Source organism: Sorex araneus, chromosome X, assembly GCF_027595985.1.
Source record: "Sorex araneus isolate mSorAra2 chromosome X, mSorAra2.pri, whole genome shotgun sequence".
In the NCBI taxonomy this organism is placed as follows: Eukaryota; Metazoa; Chordata; class Mammalia; order Eulipotyphla; family Soricidae; genus Sorex; species Sorex araneus.
In genome coordinates, this window is record NC_073313.1 from 182,959,225 (window position 1) to 182,985,731 (window position 26,507).

At 50.8% G+C, this 26,507-nt stretch overlaps 1 protein-coding gene across 1 annotated transcript in view; it reads right to left on the reverse strand.

Moving 5' to 3' along the window:
* Positions 1–26,507, reverse strand: part of TFCP2L1 (transcription factor CP2 like 1) — a 59,182-nt gene that overhangs the window by 9,321 nt on the left and 23,354 nt on the right. The window contains exons 3-10 of the mRNA XM_004608149.2: positions 14,287–14,363; positions 13,687–13,792; positions 12,966–13,072; positions 11,406–11,558; positions 6,190–6,300; positions 5,189–5,280; positions 3,273–3,321; positions 3,085–3,178 (exon numbers count right to left, since the gene is read on the reverse strand). Coding sequence (XP_004608206.2) covers positions 3,085–3,178; positions 3,273–3,321; positions 5,189–5,280; positions 6,190–6,300; positions 11,406–11,558; positions 12,966–13,072; positions 13,687–13,792; positions 14,287–14,363 — 789 coding nt within the window. The remainder of the gene's footprint in view (positions 1–3,084; positions 3,179–3,272; positions 3,322–5,188; positions 5,281–6,189; positions 6,301–11,405; positions 11,559–12,965; positions 13,073–13,686; positions 13,793–14,286; positions 14,364–26,507) is intronic.

Consider the following 26,507-nt stretch of genomic DNA (forward strand, 5'->3'; position numbering starts at 1 on the left):
CAGAGCCAGGAGTAACCCCCCGAGCACCACTGGGTATGGCCCCAAAAGCAAAAAAATAAAAAATAAAAAATAACAATTATAGACAATTATAATTATGATTGAATGAAGAAGGATTCTGATTCTTCCATTCTCTTCACTGCATGAATCTGCCATGGCTCACGTTCCCTCTCTCTGCCGATGGACACAGGAGTCCTTCCAGCTGGGAGCTAGAGTGAACCTGCTCTGTGAACACCCTTGGGCATTCACAAGAAAAGGGGTCCCTTCCTCCAACCCCCAGGAGCTCCCAGAGAGCTGTTCCCTGGTGCTTTCTCCAAGGCGCATGGAGGACCTGCTGGGGATGGAGAAAGGATCACCATGATGATTGGAGAGATCGCCCAGGATGGGAGATGTGTGCTGAAAGCAGACCAAGAACCAAACATCATGGCCTCTAAGTATCTGTATTGTAAATAATAACGCCCCAAATTAGAGAGAGAGCAAGAAGGATTGTTATCTGCCACAGAGGCAGGGGGTGGGGTGGGGTGGGGTGGGGGTGGTGGGAGGGACACAGGGAACAATGGTGGTAGAAAATGTGCACTGGTGGATAGATGGGTGCTCGAGCATTGTATGACTGAAACATAATCATGAAAGTTTGTAACTGTATCTCACAGTGATCCAATAAAACTTATCTTAAAAAAAAAGGTGCATGGAGGGCCTCAGCCTTCTGCAACAAACCAGCCAGTACCCACGTGGCCTAAAGCCTCTTTTCCAGTTAACATGTGGCTGCAGGCCCAGTGGCTTCTCTCCCCCCGAGAGTCAGAGCCCCACATCCTTGCCTGGTCCTCGCAAGGCCCTCAGTGCTCTCTGACCTTCGCCAGGGCACTGGGCACCCTCACCCAGGTCCTTTGCTCAGTGGCACAAGAGGTGGGCACCCAATTTAGTCGTCACACTTTTCCTCTTCTGGGAAAACCTGCTCCATCCCCAAGACCCACTTGGCCGATTCTGTCGCCTCCTTCCAGCCTTTGCTTGAGGACACAGTGAGGTTCACCACAACCAACCCGCTCCAGACTGCAGCTGACACCCTGCCCTGCTGCGCTGGCTGGCAGGCCCCTCCTCGGGTCCCACCCTTGCTGCCCGTCACATTGCTGGGGCAGGTGGAAAGTTGATGCATCTGAAGGATCCTGGGGACAGAGCCCCCATCTGACTGCTGAGACTGCCACTCCTGACACTGAGGACATTCTCAGAACAGTTAAGCTGAAAGGGGACAGTGGGTGTGGCTTTGGTTTTTCTGGTTTGCTTGTTTGTTTGTTTGTTTGTTTGTTTGTTTGTCTGGGGGCTACACAGGCAGTGCTTGTGTCCATCTCAGGAGACCCAGTGGTGTGTATGCGTTGGGAGGGGCAACACCCTGCATGCAAGCACGTGCTGGGGGCACTGATCCCTCTCCTGGCCCTAGACACTGCTGTTTTCGCACAGGTACAGATGTCCCTGAGAGGATGGTGACGTCTATGCTTTCTGTCCCTTGAGACTGATTCTCCGTGGTGGCAAAATTCAGTCCTCAGTCTTCTGAGACTGGCCCCGGGGATTTTCATCAGTTGGACCCATCAGCCAAGGCTTCAGAATCTTTTTTTTCAAAATTTAATATTAAATTTTTATTTTATTGAATCATCATGAGACAGAACATTATGAAAGTGCTCATAACAAGTGCTGGTATGGATGTGGGGAGAAGGGGACTTTCCTTCACTGTTGGTGGGAATGCCAACTGGTCTAGCCTTTTTGGAAAACAACATGGGAATTCGTTCAAAAACTAGAAATTGAGCTTCCAGGTGACCCCGCAATGCCACTTCTGGGAATATATCCCAAGGGTGAAAAGAAAGCACGGTAGAAATGACATCTGTCATTTATGTCATGTATGTTCATTGCAGCATTGTTCACAATAGCCATAATCTGAAAACAACTCGAGTGCCCGAAAACAGACAACTGGTTAAAGAACTGTGGGACATCTACACAATGGAATACTATGCAGCTGTTAGGAAAAATGAAGTCATAAAATTTGATTATAAGTGGGTGGACATGGAGAGTATCATGAAAGCTTTGTAACTGTATCTCACAGTGATTCAATAAAAATAAATAAAATAAGACTGTTCATGATTGGGTTTCAGTCATGCAATTTTCCAACACCCATGCCGCCACCAGTGTAATTTCTCAGCACCAATGTCCCCAGTTTCCCTCCCCCTCCTAAAGCATCCTCCACCCCTGCCTGCCTCTGTAGCAGGCACCTCTTCTCCCTGTCTGTCTGTCTGTCTGTCTGACTGTCTCTCTCTCTCATTTTAGGCACTATGGTTTGCAATACAGACACTGTCAGAAACCCTTAAAGAAGAAAGAAGCAGCTTTGCTTGTTGCCTGCGGCTTCACTCCGCACTCTGCTGGAACAGGGCCCAGTGGCATGCTGGGTATGCTGAACTGTGGCTGAATGGAACCCAGCCCAGGAGAATCCACAGGCCCCCAGGCTCTGAGGGCAGGTCCCGCAGGGAGCTGGTATTGTCAAGTCTTTCCAAAATCCCCAGAGCTTTGATATTTGGCTCTGGGGTCACACCCGGCAGTACTCCTGGCTCTGCACTCAGGGATCCCTCCCAGTGGGGCTCAGGGTACCAATCACATGTGGTTGTAGGGAATCAAACCTGGGTCTGCTGCATGCAAGGAAAGAGTCTTACCTGCTCTATAATCACTCTAGTCCTGATTTTAAGAAAGAAAATGGGGTCAGAAAGATAGTGGAGTGGGTCAGACACTTGTCTTGCATAGATCCCCGGCACCCCATATGGTCCCCCCAGCCCACCAGGAGTGATCCCTGAGCACAGGGCCAGGAGTAAGCCCTAAGCAGTGTGGGGTAAATTGGAAGGGATGTGTGTGTGTGTGTGGGGGGGGGGGGTACTTTTGAGTCACACCCTATAGTGCTCAGGCTCTGTGCTCAAGAGGGACCCCTGAAGGTGCTCAGCAAACCGTCAAGTAGTACAAGCCCCTCACCTCCTGCACAGTCGCTCCAGACAGCCCCCCTGGGATAATAACTCTCTGGGATAATAATAATAATAATGGCAGCGGAGGTGAACTCACCCGAGAAGCTGGCGAAGAGTCGACAGAACTGTGAGAATCTGTTGCGGTGAAGCCACTGCTGGGCATCCTGGATGGAGGTTGATGGGAGCAGGTGCTGCGGGGGGGAGGAAGGAAGGGAAGGGGCTTGAAAGGACCGCTCAGGTCTCTTCAAAGGGACAGAGAGCCAAACAGGCCGCCCAGACACTTACATCAGTGCCCAGGGGCAAGGCCTCCACTGGGTGGGTCGGAGAGTTGTTGCTGCAAAGAAAGAGATAATGGCATGAGCGAGGAGGACACTAGTGGGCCCCAGTGACCGCTATTTACACTCCCTGGTCCCCGCCCTTTCCTCTGCCCAAGTGTAGCAACTGGGCTGCAATGAGTGGGACCCCCAGAATTCCCCAAGTCAGGGGCCACAGTGATAGTATAGTGGGCAGGGAGTTTGCCTTGACACAGCTGACCCAGTTCAATCCCCTGCATCCCATATATTCCCCCGGGCACCATCAGGAGTGATTCCTGAGTGCAGAGCCAGGAGGAACCCCTGAGCATCACTGGATGTGACCCAAAAGGCCAAAACAAACAAACAAAAATTCCCCAAGTCAGACAAAGGCAGCCAAGTAAATGTGGTTCACAGTAAGTAAATGACACTGCGCTAGTGAGGACAGCTGAGTGAGACTGTTAGGACCCACGTTCCTTTCTACTTGGTTTCTCTCTGAGCCACAACAACAAGGATTTTGTCCTTTCCGTTATTTAGTTTTGGAGGGAGGGTCCAGGCCCACACGCATAGCACTCTCGGCCCGCTGAGCACTCTCTCTCCTAAGAAGCATGGCCCCATGGTGCCCCAGGACACCTAGACTCAGGGGCTGGACAAGGGGACAACCACTTTCCCAGTGCAGTGACATTGGGAGGGCAAAGGAGTCCTTCGGGGCATGATCCTGCAGTGAAGTCATGCCCACACCTTAGCATCATGCCCAAGGAAGACGTTCTCCTGGTTGCACACAAAGGCAGGCACGCCAGCACTCCCTCGGGGCTCACTCAGCAGAGGCCCAACTCCAACACGCTGAGCTTTCCAGTTAAGAGAAAGATGTTTATGAAGGCACCAGCGGAGCTCAGCCTTTGAGCCAGCAGCCTTGCGCGTGGGGAGCCCTGGGTTGGATCCATAGGGCTGCTTGCGCTGGGACCCCCTCCGCCACCACCCAGGAATGGCCCCCACAATGGAATAGAAAACTTCACCCTCTCCCCAAAGGGTGAGGGCACAAGAGAAATACACTTAGTGACACGGACATGTGGCAAATTTCACATGACGTATATTTTACCACCAACAGAAAAAGACCCATTTGGGTGGTCCCGAGCCCAGCGCCCAGAAGAGCAGCTGCGGTTTAATCAGTGTCCCGAGTCCTTTGCCTTTTTCATGTGACTCCTGCCCTGTCCTGACCCTGCATGTGATTCTTAGACTTTTTTTTTTCTCTTTTTTTTGGAGAGGTGGGGATTGAGAGGGGCACACCAGGCTTTGTCCAGTGACTACTCTTGGCTGTGCTCAGGGGACCATATGTGGTACCGGAAATGAAACTGGGGCTGTTTGCCAGCCAATCGGCTTTCCCCTGTACTATCTCTCCAGAGTTCTAGAACTCTAAATCTCTTTGCTGTGTGAAATAGATGCTGAAGGAAGTGAGGCCTGCCGCACCCCTTGCCCTGCCCCCCTCCCCTGAGAAGGTGGAATTCAGACTGGGGCTGCCTAACTCTAACTCAGCTGTCTCCCGGGACCGGAGAGATGCTAACTGGGGAGATGGCCCTGACACCTAACATTTCCAAAGGCCATCCTGCTTTAACTGGAGCTTGTGTGTGTGTGTGTGTGTGTGTGTGTGTGTGTGTGTGTGTGTGTAGGGGGAGATTCTGGGCTACTTCCCACCAGACCTTCTATACAGAAGCTTACCCAAGCCCTTGGATAAAGTTGGATAATGTACCCAACTGGTACTTTTCCCAGAGCTGTGCGCATACCAAAAATTATCATAAATAGATGGGGAGGTACCTGAGGCCCACGCTGATGCAAGACTCAGAGGCTGACTGAGAAAGGGACCTACAGCCACCTGCATCCCAGGGAGTCCAAAGGGAGAAAGGTCAGACGTACCCTTCGCCGAGGCCAAAGCTGTTCGGAGAGCCGTTGTAGCTTGGGGAAGGGGCGCTGTTGACCTGGTAGGCTACATCAGGCCATGGCGAGCACTGCAATCAGAGCACAGAGCAGGCTGAGGGAGGACTTCTTGGAAGCAGCTAGAGTTACCAAGCCACTGAGACTGGCTCCTCTGACCCTCGTGAGCCAGTGTCCAAAGCAGGAAGCCACTGCCCCTTTCCACAGCCAACCTTCATTGACCCACATGGACCAGGGTCTTGCTTTTCCGGGACCAACCCGGAAACACATCACACGTGGCTACCAAGAGACCTAACGTACAGGGAGCCAGCCCCAGAGCAGGCACCATTTAACATGTGTGTCTCTGCATCTCCTAAGAGTCAAAGCAAAGAGAGAAAGACAACTCACAGAGTTTTAAGGTCTACAAGAAAAGAGTCAAAAAACAAACAGGAGGCAAGAGAGGTAGCACAGCCAATAAGGCACTTGCCTGGCAAATAAGTGGCTGGCCCCTGTTCTATCCCCGGCACCACACAGGGCACCCTTGAGCCCCATCTGGAATGATCCCCCTCCCCCCCAACACAGAGCCAGGAGGAAGTTCTGAGCAGTGCCACATATGGTGCTCCCACCACCAAAAAAAAAAAAGGAAAGGTCGCTAAATAAATACACAACAAAAAGTGGCTCCATTTGTAGAGAAGTCAGGACAGACCCCAGGGGAAGCAGGCTGGCACCTGCCCGGGGGGAGGGGGAGACGGTGAGCTGGAAGGGGCCGAGGGGCTGTCTCTGGCAATGCTCACACGCTCACATGTTTAGGACTATGTGGATACAGTGCGCATCTGCAGCGAATGTGGGTAAATGATTGTGGGCAGTAGCCCTGACCACCAAGAACCACCCTGGACACTGAGCCTGACTCGATGCCACACACTGGAACAGGCGCCCTGGGAAGCTTCAGAGGTGGGAGATGGTCCCAAGCCTGTCTCCAACCACAGTGCCCGCGGCCGGCTCACCTCTGTGAGGATGGTGGTCTCGTAGGATGGCTGGTACTTCTCTTTCTCCTGCACAGTTCTCTTCTCCATCTTCTCCCGGTCCGTCTTCTGTTTCCGGTCGGCCCCCTTGGGCTGCAAGAGCAGACTTTAAGGACCCGATGAGTCCCCTCCAGGCAGAGGAGAAAGGGAGGAGGAAGATGCACACCAGACACCTCAAGCTGGCAGGCTCTCAGACTTTCCGGGGACCCAGTCCAGGCTGGTGCCACAGACAGGGCCAGCCCCATGATCAGATACACTTCTCCTGCCAGGAGCTGCTCCCACCCAGGGGACTCACAGCCACCCTGACTGCCCAGACCCCTGGTCCACGGGGATCCACGGCGGGGGTGGGACTCTGCATGGCTCCGGGATGGAGCAGTTTGGTCGAGCACATGGAAGACCCCCAGGGTGAAACTCTTCTCCAGCTCAAAGGCATCTGCCTCAAAAAAGTATAATCGAAACGACATCTGCACATGTATGTTCATCGCAGCACTGTTTACAATAGCCAGAATCTGGAAAAAACCCAAATGCCCCAGAACGGATGACTGGTTGAGGAAACTTTGGTACATCTATACAATGGAATACTATGCAGCTGTTAGAAAAAAGGAGGTCAAGAATTTTGTAGTTAAGTGGATGGGCATGAAAAGTTTCATGCTGAGTGAAATGAGTCAGAAAGAGAGAGACAGACATAGAAAGATTGCACTCATCTATGGTATATAGAATAACAGAGTGGGAGACTAACACCCAAGAACTGTAGGAATAAGTACCAGGAGGCTGACTCCATGGCTTCGAGGCTGGCCTCACGTTCTGGGGAAAGGGCAACTCAGAGAAGCGATCACCAACTATAATGTAGTCGAAGGCCATGCGGGGGAAGGGAGTTGCGGGCTGAATGAGGGTTAGAGACTGAGCACAGTGGCCACTCAACACCTTTATTGCGGGCCGTAGAAGCTAAATAGAGAGAGAGAACAGAAGGGAATGCCCTGCCACAGTGGCAGGGTGGGGTGGGGGGGAGATGGGATTGGGGAGGGTGGGAGGGACGCTGGGTTTACTGGTGGTAGAGAATGGGCACTGGTGAAGGGATGGGTTCCCGAACTTTGTATGAGGGAAGTATAAGCACAAAAGTGTATAAATCTGTAACTGTACCCTCACGGTGATTCTCTAATTAAAAATAAATAAATTAAAAAAAATGGAAAAGTATATCTGTAAGCATTTTAAGTCCCTTTAATAAAAAACAAACCCCCCCCCCCAAAAAAAGGCATCTGCCTCTCCCCCAGGGGAGGAATTTGGATCCCAGCTTGAGAGTTTTAGGGAAACTGCCTTCCGGGTGCTACCCGTGCTGGGAGGTGGCTGGAGGGGGCACACATGGCAGGTCCTGTGCCCAATGGGAAACCAGGTGTGGGACAGTCATACCCCACACCGGGCCTCCCCACTACCTCTGTGCTTCCGAGGGGAAGAGGCATTCTTGCCAGACTATGGCAACGGATGCTAACGGGGAAGGCTCTCAGTGCCAGGGAGGCGAAGGTGGGGGTGCAGGGGATCAGGAAGAGGCCCCAGCAGTACACATAGAACCCCAGGCCACAGTTCAACAAGCCAGGGGGTCCCCAGTGCTGGAGCACCCTGGGATGCAGCTGGACTCTGGGAGCTGCTGCTAGGAACAGAGAGAGCAGGATGGGGTGACGCTCCTCCCCCAGCACTGGAGAGTTCATTTGGGGAGGGGTCTTCTGCTTCGCTTGTTTGCTTTTGCAGCTAGTACTCAATCGACCCCTGGGCATGCATGATGTGCCCTTTACTGTTGAGCCACATCCCAGGCCTCTAAAGAGCTGATTCAGATCATGGAGACTCCAGCTGCCCCTGGAGATGATATTAACCCCTCCCTGGGGTCATTGCAGGGCACCCACCAGCTCAGTGCCCACACAATACCTAAGCAAGGGGTCTCGTGGGAAGACCCCACTCATGGTGCAGAAAAAAAGAGTCTGCGGGAGTCCCAGGAAGGATTGGACACCCCATAAACACAGAGACCCTTCCCCACTGACTCCCCTCTCCTGCCAGAGCAGCGTCTTATCCCAGAAGGCGCAGGACCAATGGGCTCACGGGGAATGGCACTGTGTGGGAACACGAACATATGGGCAGGAGGACAGCGGGTGGGATGGAGGACTCCAGCGGAGACAGTGCTCACCGCGTCGCCTCGTGGAGATGGCCATGAACCAAAGTCTAGAGCAGACTAGGGGGCTGTGTCATGCACGGCAGAGGGGGTTGTGGCCTGCCAGAGACAGTCACGCCCTGATCCCTAGAAGCCAGAGGCAGGCACCCAACAGGGCAAAAGGGGCTAAGCCTGCAGCTGGAAATCGGGCTGCCGACAGTGAGACTAGCGGGAAGCGGGTGCTGCATCACCCCGGAGTGGGGGGGGGGGGCGTTCCAGCCCCCTCGGCCCTGAGATGCAAAGAGGCATCCATTCCCCTCACAAGAGTGAGGGTGGCCACTGCTGCCAAAGACAGGACAGAGCAAGCAAAGCAGGGCAGGGTCAGCACATGCCTTAGATGCACAAAGAACCGAGTTCAATTCCTGACACCGCACAATCCCCTGAGCACCGCTGGGTGTAGCCCTGGAGAGTCCCAAGCACTGCTGCATGCTGCATCACTGGCCAGAGCAGTGAACCATGAACCCACGTTGGCTGAGTATCATGGAGAATAGCCCTGGGTCCCTGAGCACTGCTTGGGAGGTCTCCAAAGATGGAGGTGGAGGGGAAGTAACAGGCATTGCGGAGAGAAGGGAACACATAAGCCCCATTGGTTGGATGGTAAATTGGTGTCACCATTATGAAAAGCAGTAAAGTTGGGACCAGAGCAATGGCACAGCAGGTAGTGCATTTGCCTTGCATGCAGACAACCCAGCTTGTACCCCCTAGTACCCCAGATGGTGCCCCAAGCCTGCCAGGAGTGACCCCTGAACATAGTAAACTCTGAGGACCACAGAGTGTACCCCCAAAACTAAAAACTAAAAAATAAAAAAACCAGTATGGAAAGTCCCAACAAGTTAAAAATAATTCTAGGCCAGACAGATGGTACAATATTGTAGGTAAAGCATTGTATTGCACTCAGTCAATCTGGGTTCAATCCTGGGCACCCCAAATGGTCCCCCCAAGTCTGCCCCAAATGATTCCTGTGTGCAGAGCCAGGATTAAACCCTGAGTACTACCGGGTATGTCTCTGAAACAACAACAACCACAACAATATAATAATCATCTCAATAATCCTACATTGGGTTGTATATAAATACAAGAGCACTAATTTTTTTTTTTTAAAGAATGCATCCAAGCCCATGTTTTGTTTTGTTTTGTTTTTGCTTTTTGGGTCACACCTGTTGATGCACAGGGGTTAACTCCTGGCTCTGCACTAGGAAGAACTCCTGGCGGTGCTCGGGGGACCATGTGGGATGCTGGGAATCGAACCCGGGTCAGCCATGTGCAAGGCAAACACCCTACCCGCTGTGCTATTGCTCCAGCCCCCCAAGCCCATTGTTTATTGGAACATTATTTCTATTTTTTTTTCTTTTTGGAGTATTATTTCTAACAGTCAGGATCTGAAAATAAGTGCTTGGGCCAGGGCTAGGTCCCAAGTGGCAGGGCACAGCCCCAGTGGGTGGGAGGCCCCACCACCTTGTCAAAGCGGCACCACAGTTCTGGTCTTGAGGACCAAATTACCAGGCCTACTTCCCTGGGCAAGTATCCTCCCAGGGTCCCTGAAGACCACTGGGGATCCCCCTGCCCCAGCTCCACCACAAAGGAAACAAAATGTATCTGGTGCATCCTGACCTCCTATGTGAGAGCAGCATAATGGAAGTGTGAGGTCCACAGTGTGCCCAGAGCCAACGGCAGGTGACCCCTGGACATCCCAAACACAAAAGCTACAAGGGAAGAAGAAAGGGGGCACCAGCATGTGTGAACACAGCTCAGGGCCTGAAGGCACTTTCTAAAGGCCGAGCAACCTCTCATACTCTACACCACTGACCTACCAAGAGCAGCACACAGCATTTGGTGGGGTTTAACAAACACGTCTGTAATCTTTTATACAAGGGATTAATGGATCCAGCATGAAATACAACCATCATCACACACTTTCCTCTAAGGAAACTTCACTGGACCATTGTTAGTGGATTAGTCATAACAAGCAATACAAAATTAATTGGTTTGTTCTGCTTTGGGGGACACGGTTTGGGATTTGGGGTGAGAACATTTAAAATATGTTAGTGGAAAGGTACAATGGTGGTGGGATTGGTGTTTGAATATTAAATGTCATGAAATATTGTCAACAACTTTATAAAAATGAAATAAAATTTAAAAAACAAACAAATAAATAAATAAAAGTTAAAAATAAATGAATAAATAAAGGGAGCTCCAGCCATCACATCAACCCCACCCCAGGTGGCACCAGTCGTTGCCCAAAGCATCTAGACTGTGGCTGTGGGTCTCTCACGTGCCATGGGCTCTTGCTCGGCTTCTCCTAGCGCTGCCTTGAGCACGCATTCCCCATGTCACTGTGGTGTGCACACATACAACCAGGCCCCTGGCCCTGTGGAAGGCAACGGTACAGTCCCTGTCTAGCTGGGCAGTAGGTGGGTGCCAGATGTTGTTCTCCCAGAGTATGTATTTCCATGCCCACCCCAGGCTCAGGAAATCGGTGCCCATCTGGCCTCTCTTGCAAGCCCCTTCCTAAGGCAGCTCACTCTGGGCTCTCATGACGCAGCAGAGAGAACTGTATAGCCGGCTCCACGTGTCCCCAGAGGGGACAGAAGGGGACACTAGAGACGGCTCTGTGAATGCAAGCCATCTCTCAGGACGACCTCCCCAGGCCCATGACCCCCGGTCCCCCCAGAACGAGTCAGGCTCCACCACAACCCCACCTTTCCCCCAAACCAGAGGAAATCCACGCAGACAGCTGATGAAAAACTAGACTTGGGACTGCATGGGGTGAGGCGATAAAAGGAAAGAAGGAGGGACGGGCTGTTTTTCTCCACAGGACGGTGGGGGCAGAGGGGCAGAGGGGAGCACAACCAGGGGCATCAATGGAACTTGATGGGAGGAGGAAAGCTGAGTGGGCAAGAGCAGGGACTCCCAGGGAAGCCTCGGGACAACCAGCATGTAGGCAGGGCTGCAGGGTGCAGGCGAGGTGAGGGCAGGGCTGCGGGGAGCGGGCAGGGCCTACCTTGAACACCTTGATCTGGCAGCTGGCCGAGTGCAAGTGCTCCGTGTACTCCCCGTTCTCGTTCTGCTTAAAGGTGTCGATCTGCACCCGGAAAGGCACGCCCTTCTCACCCCCGTGCTTCCTCGGGGTGAACTCCGTGCTGATACAGTGCACCTGTGGGGACACGGGGCGGGGGCCGAGGGGAGGCGCTGGACTCCAGCTGGCCTGTGCTGGACTCCGGCTGGCCTGTGCAGAGCCCCACCTCGCTCCCTGCTCTTCCCAGCCTGGTCCATGCCAGGGTCCAGACCCATGGCCTCCTGGTCCTCTGGACCACAAACAACACACACACACACACACACACACACAAACACACACACACAACACACACACACACACACACACACATACACTTTTGTCCCTTGAGCTGAGCGGCCTGGACCTGACCAGCCAAGTCCTCCTCACTGGCCCAGGCTCACAGTTGCCAGCGCCCCGCCCTCCTCCCTCACCCTTGGGCCTCTCCCTTGTCAGACCTACAAACTGTGGAGCAGAGACAGAGCAGGTCAGCAGAAGGCTGGAACCACTTCTGCAACGAAGGACCTGCTGCAACGCAAAAGGCACTTGAGAGAGAGCCACTAACACTGGGATAATGTGGTGGTGATCCTAAATGTGGTGCTATCATAACAAAGTCAGAACAAGTTTTGAATACAGTAAGGATATTGTAACGAGGAGGAAGAGAAATACTGCTAATTTTTTAAGGACCACACCCAGTAGTGCTAGCAGGTGGTGCTGGGGCATGGTTGAGGGAGGTGGCGGGGGTGGCCTTCAGAATCACAGTCAGGAGTGCTGGGGACCGACAGGGCTACAGCCGACAACAATAGGGTAAGGGGCTTCATGGCAGGCGTGCTTGCAGCTCTCCAAAACTAGGGCAAGGGACTGTGCAGTGCCGGGGGGGGCAAACTCAGGAGTGTGTACATGCAAGGCATGTGCTCAATCTCTGCAGCTACTTTCTGGGGCCCCACGATCGCCACCTTTGACAGAGCACAAACACGATAGCTTTATATTCCTGGGTGGGACAAGGGGGTTCGGAGAGACGGAGCGGCTGAGAAGGGGGGACATGATGCAAGTGAGCAGACCAGGTGAAGCTCAGAAGCCCGGTGCACTGGCCAGAGCAGCAGTGTTTGCCTTGCAAACCGTGGCTGATCCCCAGCAGCCCTTAGGGTCCCCCTGAGCACTGCCAGGAGTCATTCCTGAGTGCACAGTCAGGAGCAGGAGTCACCCCTGAGCACCACTGGAGAAGGAAAAAAAAGCAGCACAGAGCTGGCTGGTCCTGAGCTGCCTGGGCTAACACAGGCCATCTGTACACCCAAGGCTTAGCCGTTCATTTATCAAGGGGAAAATTGGACTGGAATGACTTGCACTGGGAAGTACTTCTTTCTTTTTGAGCTCTGTGATGAAGCAGAGCTCCGTCTCCTGCTGCAGAAAACAGGGACCCACTCGGGCCCTGAAGATGAGCAGGCTTTCGGGAACTGCAGGTGCAAAGGTACAGAAGACAACCTGGCCTGCCGCCCAACCCCCGCTTACCTGAATGAACGCAGAGGCTCTCTTTGAAGGATCCCACAAAAATTCGACTGTGTTCAGCTGAGTCGGGCTGGCCCTGGGGTCCAAGATACCAACAGACAGTGGGATATCTGCACACATACACACACACAAAGGTGCAATTGTCAGCCACTCCCGAGGAGTGAGGGAAAGACTCCCACTGCAGGTCCAAAAATTCCTGAACGACAGTTTGAAACGCCGAGAGCTCTGAAGCTAAGTTTTGACAACTCCGCTGGCAGCGAGCCTGCTGTGCATTGCCAGGAGGCTCTTTGGAGTCTCTATCCCGCTCCCTGTGAATAGTCACTTTATTCTGCTGCAGAAACATTAGCGTGCCTGATTGCCCTTCAGAGGGGTGACCCAGCCTACGGGCTTACACACCTGTGTCATTACAACTCCTAGATTCCACCTGGCTACAAGGGTGTGGCTAAAGGGCTTCTGGGCCAGCACTGGAGCCCCCCCAAACTCCATTCCCCTTGTCCATCTCAGTGACGCCAATCTTTCCTTTGTCGTGTACCCAAAGCCTCGAAAGCCTGGGCCAGAGCTTTTCCTGACACTCCCCCACCGAAAGGGGAATGCAGGCCCAGGGCGCCATGCCCTCTGCCAGTGCCCAGTGTTCTATACAAGACAGAAGTCCACAAAGGAGGGCAGACAGGACTCCCAACAGCATCCAAACAGCGCCGGAGCCATCCTGGTCCAGAAGACTCACCAATGTCCAGGATCCGGTCCCCAGGCCGGCTCCACCGCCAGCCCTCCAACTGCTGGTGCTCCGTGTACTGCAGCCGGCGGTCATGGAAAACCACGCGGATGATGCTCTGGGGAAGGGAGGTGGCAAGGGACAGGTGAGTGGGGGTCCGTGGCAGGAGCAGTCCACACGCTGCCTTCCCCAGCCAGGGCAAGCCTGGGGCCAGTCGTCCAGCTCCGCCCTTCTCACCAGCACAATAGTGCCCACAGTAAGAATAAAGGGGACGCCCCTTCTCTCTGCAATCACCAAGTGCCCCACATACCTAAGCCACTGGTTAACACTTTCATGCCGATGGACAGACTTCAGGAGGTAGCAAAGGCAGACCTGAACCCAGTCCGCCCAGTGCTCACTCACGGCGTCCACCCACGCCACTCCAGCTCCCAACTGACTCCGTGCCTCAGATAATACGCCACAGGGGACAGGCACTCACCTGCCCCTAGGAAGCGTTTCCAAACCGCCCAGCCCCTCCTGAGAGGCCTACCCCACCCCCACCCACAAGCTTCACTCCCGCCAGCCCCACGCCAGCCCCACCCCGGCGGGAGGGCAACCTTCCAGCAGCCTCACCTTGACATATTTTGTGTTCAGATCTTGAAAGTCTCCCAGCTTCCGATTCTCCAGCAGTCGGATTTCGTAAGACTGACCTGGGGTTGGGGGTGAAGGGTTCAGTTTCCATCTCTGAGTGTTTTCAAAGGTGCGGCTTCACCAGCGAGAGGCCATTTTGGCACATGCAGTGTCCAGCCAGGCCCCGGAGCCCAAGGAGCCCACAAAGAAGACAGTCCAGGGCCACTTTCTGGACTGGAAACTCCAGGTTGCTGACCTGACCTAACTGGGCTTAGGGCACCCCAGAGAACATGACATGTGACCCCCTAACAGATAGCACATACATGACTTTCAAAGAGTTCAACAAATTAAGTTCTCATGAAGTCTATGCAACACACCCCCGTATTTCTTTATAAAGAACACTGCCCCTCCCCCGACACCTGGCCAGAGAATACGGTGACCTAAATCTCCCGTAAATGACTGACCATATGCTCGCAGTGAGTAGCTTAAAAGGAACGAATGCAGGCCTGTTAAACATTGCCTCTAACTGCAGAATGAAAAGCATTTTTCCAAGTTCAAAGAATTTCATGTATTTGGATGGGTGTGGGGAGTCCTATTTAGTGACATATAACTAGCACAGGCTAGTTAAAGAATATAAATGGGAAAAAAGTCCACCCACAGTACCAAAATTTAAAAAAAAACTTTAAAATTCTGTGAATTTAAAAAAATAAACAATAACTATGAAGAACCTGGGGAATGGGGAGCGGGGGGCAGTGAAGGAGGGAAATACATTATTTAACTAGAAGGTAAAATACAACTGGAATCATAGGGCAGTCGAGAAGAAATAAGGAGCAGAGCGATAGTTTAGCGGGCAGGGCGTTTGTTTGCTTTGCACTCGAGCAAAATGGGCTCCATCCCAGTATCCCATATGGTCTCCTGAGCACAGCCAGGAGTAATTTTTGAGTGTAGAGTCAGGAGTAACCCCTGAGCACTGCCAGGTGTGACCCCAAAAGCAAAGAAGAGAGAAGAAATGATTTAACAACTGGTGAGTCTAACCTGTTTTTGTTTATTTTTGTTTTTAAAAATTTTTTAATGACTCTGAAAATTTAAGTTATGAAAATAGTTTAGAAAGATACAGAGTAAAAAAAATTTTTTTCTTGGAAATACCATCCATTTTTGGTTTTTTGATTTGGGTTCTCTCTCTCTTTTTTTTTTTAATTGAGTCACTGGGAGATAGATCCTTACAAGGCTGTTCACGGTTGGGTTTTGGTCATGCAGTGTTCCAGTGCTTATCCCTCCACCAGTGTGCATTTCCTGGCACCAGTAACCCCAATTTCCCTCCCATCACCCCCTACCACCCATTTTGAATACCATCTCTTCATTCAAGTCATATTTCTCATGTAACTGCAAAAACTGATTTTTAAGGTGCATTTTCCCCTGAATCCCAAATAGACTTCAGAAGTACACTTTAAATATATATAAAATTTGAAAAAAGGAAAGTTCTGGAATACTATCTCCACCACGGTTATATCCCCCATGTTCTCAATGTTACCACAGACAGGAGTCGGTCCTTTTTTTCAGCTCCTCATCACATAGCAAATATATAAACAAGTTTCTCCTAGATTAAAAAGCCAATTTTGTTTTAACACACATATAAAATGGGTGGCCAGGACTTGCAGGCAGTGCTCAGAGGCCGGAGAGCCCCATCACTGATTCTCAGCCACCAGCCATTGGCTTAGTGCAAGGGCCCATGGATGCGGTGCTGTGTGGGTCCCCAGTGCTGGGGATACCTGGACCACCCCAGCAGTGCTGGGGACCTCCACGGACACACCCCATGACACTCAAGGGACCATGTGGTACTGGGCGAATTGGAGTTGGGCACTTGCTAGGCATGTGCTCTAACTGCTGTACTATCCAAACAAATTTTATTTTACCTATCAAACATTCAATAGAAAAGGATGTTCTGAATCTGAAAGTGAAAGAATCTAACCACACACACACACACACACACAAAACACACACACACAACCCCTCTTAGATGCAAAAAAAAAAAAAAACCAACTAGAAAATACATAAAACCAGTGACCAGCAGTAATGATGTACCTAAAGAAGTACAGTATCAGCCGGAGCAATAGTACAGCAGGTAGGGTGCTTCCCTTGCACACAGCCCACCTGGGTTCAATCCTCGCCTTCCCATATGGCCCCTAAGCTTGCCAGAAATGATTCCTGAGTACAGAGACAGGAGTAACCCTTGAACAATGCCATGTGGCCCAAAAACTGAGTGGAAAAGAGAGAAATACAATACCTCAGGTGGGGCTCAGTAGTAGAGCACACACCTCACAGGCATGAGGTCCTGGGCTTGATCCCTACTACTACAACAAAATAGAGCAACACTACAAAAATACATGACCCCTCCCTTTAGCAGGTTGAATGGTAGACATATACCCACTTCCCCTTAATGTATGTCTTATATATACCCTAATCTCTTGTCAGAAGCTAGAAAATTACCTTATATCTGGAGGAACCCTTTGCAGATGCAATTACGTGAAGAATATTGGGAGAGAAGTTGGAGAGAGTACTTCAGGAAAGGTGCTTGCCTTTCGAGCAGCCAACCCAAGTTCAATCCCCAGGACCCCCATGTATGTGCCCCCCTTGCCCAGCACTACCAGGAGTGATGCCTGAGCACAGAGCCAGGAGCAAGCCCTGAGTATCACCAGGGTTGTCCCCAAAACCAAAACCAACCAGCTGAAAAATACTGAGATTGGAAGAGCATCCCGAAGAGCAGAGGTGCAGAGGAGGTCACGTGGCCACGGAAAAGATGGAAGGTACAGCCACCAGCCAAGGGATGCCTGGAGCCACCAGTATGCAGGAGGCAAAGAAAGGCTGCACCAAGTCCCGGTGGTCTGTGGCCTGCCAGACACTCAACTTCTAGCCTCCAGGACTGTGAAAGAACCAACTTCTGCTTTAAAAAAAAAAAAAAAAAATTGAATCCCTATGAGATACCAGTCGCAAAGCTATTCTATTCATGATTGGGTTTTCGGTCATGATTCCAGATTCCTTATGTATGTTTCCGAACTTGAGAGCTAACACACCCTGGCCAGCACCAAAGGCAGCCTCCCATACCCTAAAAGGTCCGTCCAGTGCCCCCCCCCACCCCCTAAGAAGAATGCTGGGTGCTTGGGATGCTGGCTTTGAGTGGTCAAGGTCACCCTCAGGGCAACTGACCTGACAAACTCAGCTTAGGCCTAGCCATACAGCCCCCCAACCCCCCGCCATGCTTAGGCCTCCAAGAGACACTCAGCCTCCCTCCCCTCCCCGTGCCTGCTCCAACAAGGACGAAGAGCCAGGCAACCTCCCCTGCGCTCACACAGCACAAGGCCATCAGAGGGCCATCAGAGGGCCACCATCTATGACTAGCTGATGAATGAGGGCACGTGCACTGAGCAGGCATACATGTCTCTGCTTGGCCCACATCCCTCTGGACAGAGGTGGGAGCCATGCCCTGTGGGATCTGAAAGGCCCAGTGCATGTGTGTTCTGCTCGCAGCCATCCTACTCGACATGTTGCAGGTACGCAGCAAACACCCCACCATGACGCCACACTCTTTGCAGCCAGAAGTGGTGTAATCATTGCCCTGTTCTTAAGTCAGACCAGCACAACTTGGGGAGGGGGAGGAGCTTTGCATAATGGTCACAACCCACTTTTTAACCAAGCAACTTGGCATAAAATCTGATGCAGACTAGAGCTTGCAAAAGAAAAGACAGCACACCAACTCTCAGAGGACTGGTAACCTTCTGCAGTGTTCCAGGTAGCTAGGAGAGCACAATAAAAGCAAGAATTGAAAAGATCCCAGCAAGAGGAGATGCAGAGCCCCAAATGGGCAATATTCCTGCAGAATGGGAGCTAGGTCGAGCGAAAAAAGGTCTGAACCAAGAGGATGATAAAGTGAGAGGCAGAGCTTGGGAGCAAATGCCTGCCAACCTGTTCCTGTTGGTATGGGAAGGAATGGATAAGGCACTCTGTGTGTGTGTGTGTGTGTGTGTGTGTCTGTGTGTCTGTGTAGTGTGTCTGTGTCTGTGTCTGTGTCCTCTGCTCTCAGTAGTCACACTACATCCATTCCCCACTGCCAGCCCATTTGTGCCAATGACACCTTGGAGACAATGCCAAGAAACCAGGAGTAAAATTCATATTGATCACATGGCAACAATGAGCCTTCACATACCCATGATCTTCCCCTGAAATTTAAAACTACCTGCAGTGTCTTTTTATTTAATGTCAATTTTATTTAATGACTTACTTTTGAGAGGATGGGTGGAGTGGGGAGGGGAGAAGGGGACAGGGTGGACAGCATGTGACAGTGCTCAGGGCTAATCCTGTACTCAGGGATCACTTCTGGCAGTATTCAGGAAACCACATGAGCTGCCAGGATTGAATCTGAGTTGGCCACCTGCAGCAAGCACCAAAATTCCCCTTACTATCTCTCTGGCCTGGTGACTCACTTTTTATTTTAATTTATTTTTTAGAGGCCCATACCTGATGGTGCTCAGGGTTGACTCCTGACTGCACTCAGGGATCACTTCTGAGGGCTCAGGGGACTATAAGGGGTATTGAGGATAGAACCCAAGTCGGTCGTTTTCAAGGCAAGTAGTGTCCTGCCCTCTGTACTATCAATCCAACACCCAAATGCCTTACTTGTTAAACTTTAATTTCCCATATCAAGCCTGCATATGGGAAGCCATAATCAATCGTATATCACAGGCTGTTTACTATCAAAATCATATAGATGTGCAGTGACCCGTGTCCTACAGACTCCTAGAAGTCCTTGGGAAACGTAATACCCCAGTTTGGAGTCTGTTCTCTGTGTCCACCACTAGTGGGTAAATGGTTCCATTTACAACTCTCAGTTTCTGTATTTGCAAAATGGGGGCAATACTGATATGAGCTCAGAGAGCTACAAGAAGATTGAAAGCCCACCCAGCAGAGAAAGGGATGTTGGCTCCCTCTATAGTGTGAGATTCAATTGGAGACAAACCCAACCCCCCCCCCCCAACTCCCCTCCCCTGTCCTGGGTGGCAGCAGGCTGCCTTGCTCCAGCCCCTACAAACAAAGCCTTCAAAGCAATTCCCGCCACAGTGCTGGAGCTTACAGCTTCTCTAGGGCTATTAAAAGTCTTTGCAAAAAATAAAAAAAAAAAAAAGGGCTGGAGCATTAGTACAGCGGGTAGGGCTTTTGCCTTGCACACGGCTGCCCCGGGTTCGATTCCCAGCATCCCATATGGTCCCCTGAGCACCGCCAGAAGGAATTTCTGAGTGCATGAGCCAGGAGTAACCTCTGTGCATTGCTGGGTGTGACCCCAAAAAGAAAATAAATAAATAAATAAATAAATAAGAGTCTTTGCAGGTCTGGAGTGAAATGCAATAGGCCAGACACTTGTCTTGTAAATGACAAATCTGGCTTTGATCCTCAGCTTCTCCTATGGTCCCTTGAGTCTTCCAGGAGTGATCCCGGATGCAGGCTAAGAATTAGCCCTGAGCACCGATAGCTAGGTGTGCCCCCCCCCCAAATAAACAACAACAACAACAAAAATCTCTGGGACATTTTGCCCTCTGGAGAAAAAAAGTTTTTCTCTCTTGATCACATATCTCCTTGCCTCTCACACTTCTCAAAGTAAATTTCTTTCAATCAAAAACTATTTTGCTTCACTAAAGAAAGCAAGCCTGGGATAAGAGTGATAGTACAGGGGCTGGAGCGATAGCACAGTGGGTAGGGCGTTTGCCTTGCACGCGGCCGACCCGGGTTCGAATCCCAGCATCCCATATGGTCCCCTGAGCACCGCCAGGGGTAATTCCTGAGTGCATGAGCCAGGAATGATCCCTGTGCATTGCCGGGTGTGACCCAAAAAGCAAAAAAAAAAAGTGATAGTACAGTGGGAAGGGCATTTGTCTTGTCTCAGTCCCTAGCACCATATATGGTCCCCCAAGCCTTCCAAGAGTTGATCCCTGAACACAGAGCTTGGAGTACCTGGCCCTAAGTACCGCTAGGAATGGCCCCAAAACAAACAAAAAGTCTTTGGAAGCGACCTCACTCTTCAGTGCCTCCAGCTGGCCTAAACACAGCTGAAGGAGAAAGGTTAGGTAAAGGGGTCTATCACAACTCATGCAAAGCCAACTGCACACAAACTGACAGGTGGTAAAACACTGAGGAAGCGAAAGGCTAGGAAGATGCCCACAAGAGTGCACCCCCTACTGGAGGGGTAAAGCATCGTTACAGGCAGCAGTCCATGAAATTAGACATTATCAGAAGCCCACTGAATTTCAGATTCTCAAATTTCCCTTCCAGAGTCTCGTGCAAAATATTGCTCAGAACTTCAAAACAGACCTGCTTCTTTGCAAGAGGTAAGCAAGGTTAATCTGATTGGCCTTTTTGGAGACACCAACCTGTGTGCTCTCCCTGCCAAAAGACATCGAGCAACATTCTGCCTATTATAGAACTTGCTTAAGAATCCACTAAAGGGGTCAGAGTGATAGTACAGATAGTAAGGTGCTTGCCTTGCATGCGACTGACCGGGGTTCGATCCCCAGCATCTTGTATGGTCAGTCCCCTGAGCCCACGAGAAGTGACCCCTAAGTACAGAGCCAGGAGTTAAGCCCTGGGAACAGCTGGGTGTGGCCACAAAGTGGGGGGGGGGGGGGATTCACTATAATGAAAACTGTTTCATTATTTTTAAAAATTTTGCTTACTCTTTTTCCCAGACTGGAATGATAGCACAGCGGGTAGGATGTTTGCCTTGCACACAACCGACCTGGGTTCAATTCTTCCGTCCCTCTCGGAGAGCCGGCAAGCTACCAGTGATGTATTCGATATGCCAAAAACAGTAACAAGTCTCACAATGGAAATGTTACTGGTGCCCGCTCAAGCAAATCGATGAACAACGGGACGACAGTGCTACAGTGCTACTCTCCTTCCTGTTATTGGTAGATCTGAATGTTTGAGTTTCCCCCCTACCCACCCCATGGGGTCAAAGGTACTGAAGTATATAATCACAAATAAAAAATAGGGAACAGAAAACCAGGTATTGGCAGTTTTCCCATTTCCATTTGTGTGTGAATTTTTTATGAAAATGTGGGGATATAAAGCATTAATGAAAATCAAAATGTTTCCATGAATGAGATTCAGAAGTTCAACTTTCTAACAACTATAAATAAACCTGCTAGGGGCAGGTGAGAGTACAGCCGGTGAGGCATTTGCTCTAGTTGTAGATTGGTCCCGGGAACCATCAGGAGTGACCCCTGAGTACAAAGCCAGGAGTAAGACCGAGCACTGCCTGAGGTGGCCCCCAAACAAAACTAAATAAATAAACAAATAAACCTGTTACCTTTTTTCCGGGATTAAAAAAAGCCTTTGAAAGGTGGGACCCACAGCCAGTGCTCAGCAGGCAACTGTCTGCCCAGCCCAGGAGTCAAGGTCACCGAAGCAGAGAGAGCGGGAGAAGGGGGGCAGGAGGGCAGTCTCACCCCATGGGCCCAGGGGCCAGTTGCGCCCTGGCAGACTGCCCCTTTATTCCAGCAGGGGGTAGAGGGCTCCCCAGCTGAATTGAGGCGCAGTGGAAACCACTACTCAGATAAACTGCTTGGATGTTGATTGTTTGGGTTTTTGTTTTGTTTTGTTTTGTTTTGTTTTTCGGGTCACACCCAGAAATGTTCAGGGGTCACTCCTGGCTCTGCGCCCTGGAATCATGCCCGGCGATGCTCAGGGCACCATAAGGGATGCCATAGATCAAACCTGGGTCAGCCACATGCAAGGCAAAAGCCCTACCCACTGTACTATTGCTCCAGCCCCAACAGCTTGGATCTTGAGAGCGCCTCAAGACCCCAATTGTGCCCGGCCTCCCTCCCCTGCTTCTCCTAGTCCATCTCACAGAAGGAAGTGGGGGAGAAGGAGGACAAAGCGCATGAGAGGAAACAAGAGAGAGTTTCTTTTTCAAGCATGTTGAAAGAGGCATGCCTGCGCCAGCAATCCTTTGCTTCCTCCATCTTCCACTTGCCACCCGCAGTACTGATCAACTAGCCCGGGCTCAGCACATCCATTTACATAAAGGGCTGATAATTGCTGTCACTCTCTAGGTCCTAAGACCTGTCACAACTCCTACTGAGGCCATAGATGATGCAGGAAAGAATGGCATACTGCATTCCACTAAAACTGTGCTTATGGACCCTGAAATTTGAACTGACATATAATTCTTATTCTTACTCTTCCTATGACCCTTTCTTCCTCCCAACATTTCTTGGGGGTGGGGGTTGCTTTTGGGCCACACCTAGCGATGCTCAGGGGTTGCTCCTGGCTCTTGCACTCAGGAATCACTCCTGGTGATGCTCTGGGACCAGACCCAGTTTGGCCACAGGCAAGGCACACACCCTAATACCTGTTGTGCTATTGCTCTAGCTCCTCCCCACAACTTCTTTCAGCATTTAACATCTTTGCCCCTTGGCTTCCTGTGGGATGGTTAACTTGAGACTCCCTAATTAGACTAAAAGCACTGTGAGGATCACAGCTGCCTAAACCACCAGATTTGTGTACACACACACACACACACACACACACACACACACACCTTGCCCCTTGTATAATAATGTATAGCAATGACAAGTTTTTAACTTGTCATTTGATGTAAAATCCCCGACAGCAAGCCGCAGAGCTGGAAACGTCAGCCCAACCAAGGGCATGAAGAGATGCTCAGCCCCATGACCCAAAACTACCGAATAAAAACAAGGCAATGCCAGTTCCATGCATCAGACTGGCCACACTTTAACAGATTCACAGTATCCCACTAAGATAATGTAGGGAAGTGGGGCTAGAGTGTGTGGGATGTGGCAGATCCTACTTCACAGCCGACTGGGAGGATGGACAATATCTGCCAATACCAAAAACACACACAGCCCATGGGAACAACTTCACCAGGATTCTAGTGGACAGGACTGCTCACGCAGCCTGCTTAAAAAGAGGTTGAGGCGCCTCACTGCAGCAGTACTATTAGAGGGGAAACTGGAAATAAACTGAAAGGTCAACAGCACTGCAGACACAGCCACTAGAGAGAATAAGGCCTCTGCCTTACCCATGGGCTCAAAGTTAACATCACTTAACGTCACCTGCCTGCTGCCAGGGTTATTCCAAGAAGGGCACAGAGTCGATAACCAGTGTCCTAGATGCACTGCCAGACACCCAAATTGAGAACCGGCCACAGATCATCTGGTCTGTGTGTTTCAGCAATGCTGACATCAGGAGAGAGACAGAAAGGCTGAGGACCTGTCCAGAGGAACGGGGAGCAAAGAAAGGGACAACAAAACACAGTGCCTCATGCTGGACAGACTCAGGGCAGGATAATTGCTAAAATGGACAGTCTGGAAACAACGGGTCCCATTTTAATTTGGCTGTATATAGGCAGTGGGACCAAACTGATAATAAATGTCCTGAGCTGATACCAGAATTGTGGTTAAGTTAAAGAGTACCCTTGCAGAGTAATCGCTCAAGGGCTTACAGCGATGGCCTTAGCAGCGTAAGGTCATAAGTTCCAATCCTCGAGTGTGGGAGACTGAGCATGAGCCCGCAGTAGAGCTATTTGTGAGCAGATTCTGGCCACGCTGTGGCCAGATGCGCGCGCTCGCGAGCGAGCACACACACACGGGGTGGAGGTGGGGATGGGGGGAACCCCGGCTAGCACTGCAACTAAAAATGATGAGCAAGCAGCATAGGCAGAATGTGCAATTCCTGTTGGGCACCACAGACATGCCTGCTAGGCACAGTTCCGTGGGATTCCCCTAGAGTATGAATATAATACATACAGAGTAAAAGGAGAGATCTAGATCTACAGTAGAAACATTCACATACACAGACTTATCAATGAGTGTGGAAAACACAAGTTCCCAAACAGTCTATATATGATAGACTAACAACTATTATTTTTGAACATTTTCCACGGGCCAGAGAGAGCACTCAATGAACTGAGTGCTTGCTTTACATGCGGGAGGCCTGGGTTTGATCCCCAGTACCATCTGGTCCCCCAGCACTGCTAGGGGCAACCATAAGCAAAAAGCCAAAAGGAGCTCTCAGCATGCTGGACTTGTGTGTGCCAAACCTTGTGGCCCCCAAACAAATTAAAAGTCATATGTGTACACTTAAACATTTTTAAGCCTAATAAATGCCTGTAATGGTGGATAAGGACCCTTCCCTCTTAAATTATATCAATTTTCATCACTAAAGTTTGTTAACTAGGAATTACATGTGCATTTGGAAAAATATAAAATAACATTAAAAAGGGGCGGGGAGATTCCCATTTTGCCACAAGCATGCGACTGATATAGAGTGACAGTGATGGGTACTTTTAACCCCAGCATCAGGCTGGTACCCCATTGCTGATTGGACAGGCGGGCATCTGGGGAAAAGCAGTCCTTATGGCATCAGTAGAGCAGTAAGCACACACAGACGAGGTTGGACACTAGCTGTGCAGATGGAATGAGGGCATTCCTTCCAGCCTTGCACGCCTCTCTACCCAGCATCTGGGAGACCACCTGTAGTACCACCCAGCAGGACTCAGGAAAGGGGAGGGGGCACGGATCCCATGAAGCTGAAAGTAACACAGCAAGTTAGTGGCAAACTCAACAGCCTGTGACTCCGCTGGGAAAGATGGGCATGAAGAGGGAGAGGTGCTGGTCAGGCTGCCTGGGCTGAGCCCAGACCCTCCCACATCCTGGCAAGTGCCAGACCTTCTACCTATCTCTCTGCATCTGCAAAATGTTCTCTGCACAATGGCTGTGCAGATGGAATGAGGGCATTCCTTCCAGCCTGGCACGCCTGTGCCCTGGCGGAGCGCCTGTTTCTTGCCAGTACCACCATCTCTGGCCCCAGTGCTCAGAGCCACGGTCCTTGAGCCTCTGGCCCTCACCACAGTTGCACCCACTGGAAGACCCAGAGCCCAAGGCCGCCCAAGGCCACCCAAGGTCATGCTGCAAAGAACAGCCCCTCAGCACCCACACAGGTGACCTGACTCTTCCTGATCCTGACTGAGGGTCCTGAGGGGAAAGGGGGTGCATGTTTGAGGAGACCCCAGAGCAGTCCCAGCCCAGCCTGACTAACCAGGTCCAAGCCCAGCAGACGCTCCTGGAGAGAGGCTTTGCCCAGTGAATGGAACCCAGTGTGGGGCCTCCTGCCCGGATCACTGTGTTCCCAAGAAGGGGAGGCGGCAGCTGCCCAGGCCAGTTGTTTACTTCCCCACGGGTACTGGTTTAGGTAATTAATGCCACATAAACATAATGGAGGCCACCGCTACCCCAGAGAAAGGAGGGCTGGAAGCCAGCAGGCTGGCCGACAGTGGGTAATACCACAGCAGGTGTTCGCCACATGTGTCCTCAGGCTTGGCTCTGGCACAGGTGCATCATGAAAGTGTGTAGCACAGAATCTCGGAGAAGGCTCTGCCATCCACAAACCCAAGTTCTAAGTGCCTGTAACCTCCCTGACCTTGAGCATTGAACCTCCAGGCAGGCCCTTGTGAATGACACAAATTCAACTTCCAGCACAACATGTCCCCAACAAATCGTTGGGGATAGTTAAGTTCAGAAATGTAAGAGTCCAAGAGATAATACAGCAGGTAGGACATTTGCCTTGTACATGGCTGACCCAGATTTGACCCCCAGCATCCCATATGCTCCCCAAAGCACCACCAGGAGTAATTCCTGAGTGCAGAGCCAGGAGTAATCCCTGAGCATCGCCTGGTGTTACCCAAAAATCCAGAAAGAAAAAAAAAGGAATGTATGTACCAAAACCAAAACTGTCCACCATGTCCTGGAAGCTCCTTCAGACAAAGGATTGTTTCCAGAGCCAGAGCAGGGCAAACATAAGATGGTCATCTTCACGCAAAATATCTTGTAGTGTCCAAGTAAAAAAGTGCTAAAACCAAGGATGGAGGTTTCCATGGCCAAAACAGAGAGTCATTAGCTCAGAATATTTTTTTTTAATTAATGAATCACCATGGTTCATTAATTAAACCATTCATTCATAACAGATATTATTAGCACTGAATCTAACCCCTGGAATAAAATGAATAGCCACCAGTCTACGGACATGATAAGTAAATAAACATTAACTAATGGTAGAGAAGAAAAAGTGCTTTCTTCAAGTAGCATTCCAATGCCTACACAGAGAGAAAAGGAAATAAATAGAATAAATAGAATTAGGCAAACACTGAAGCAAAA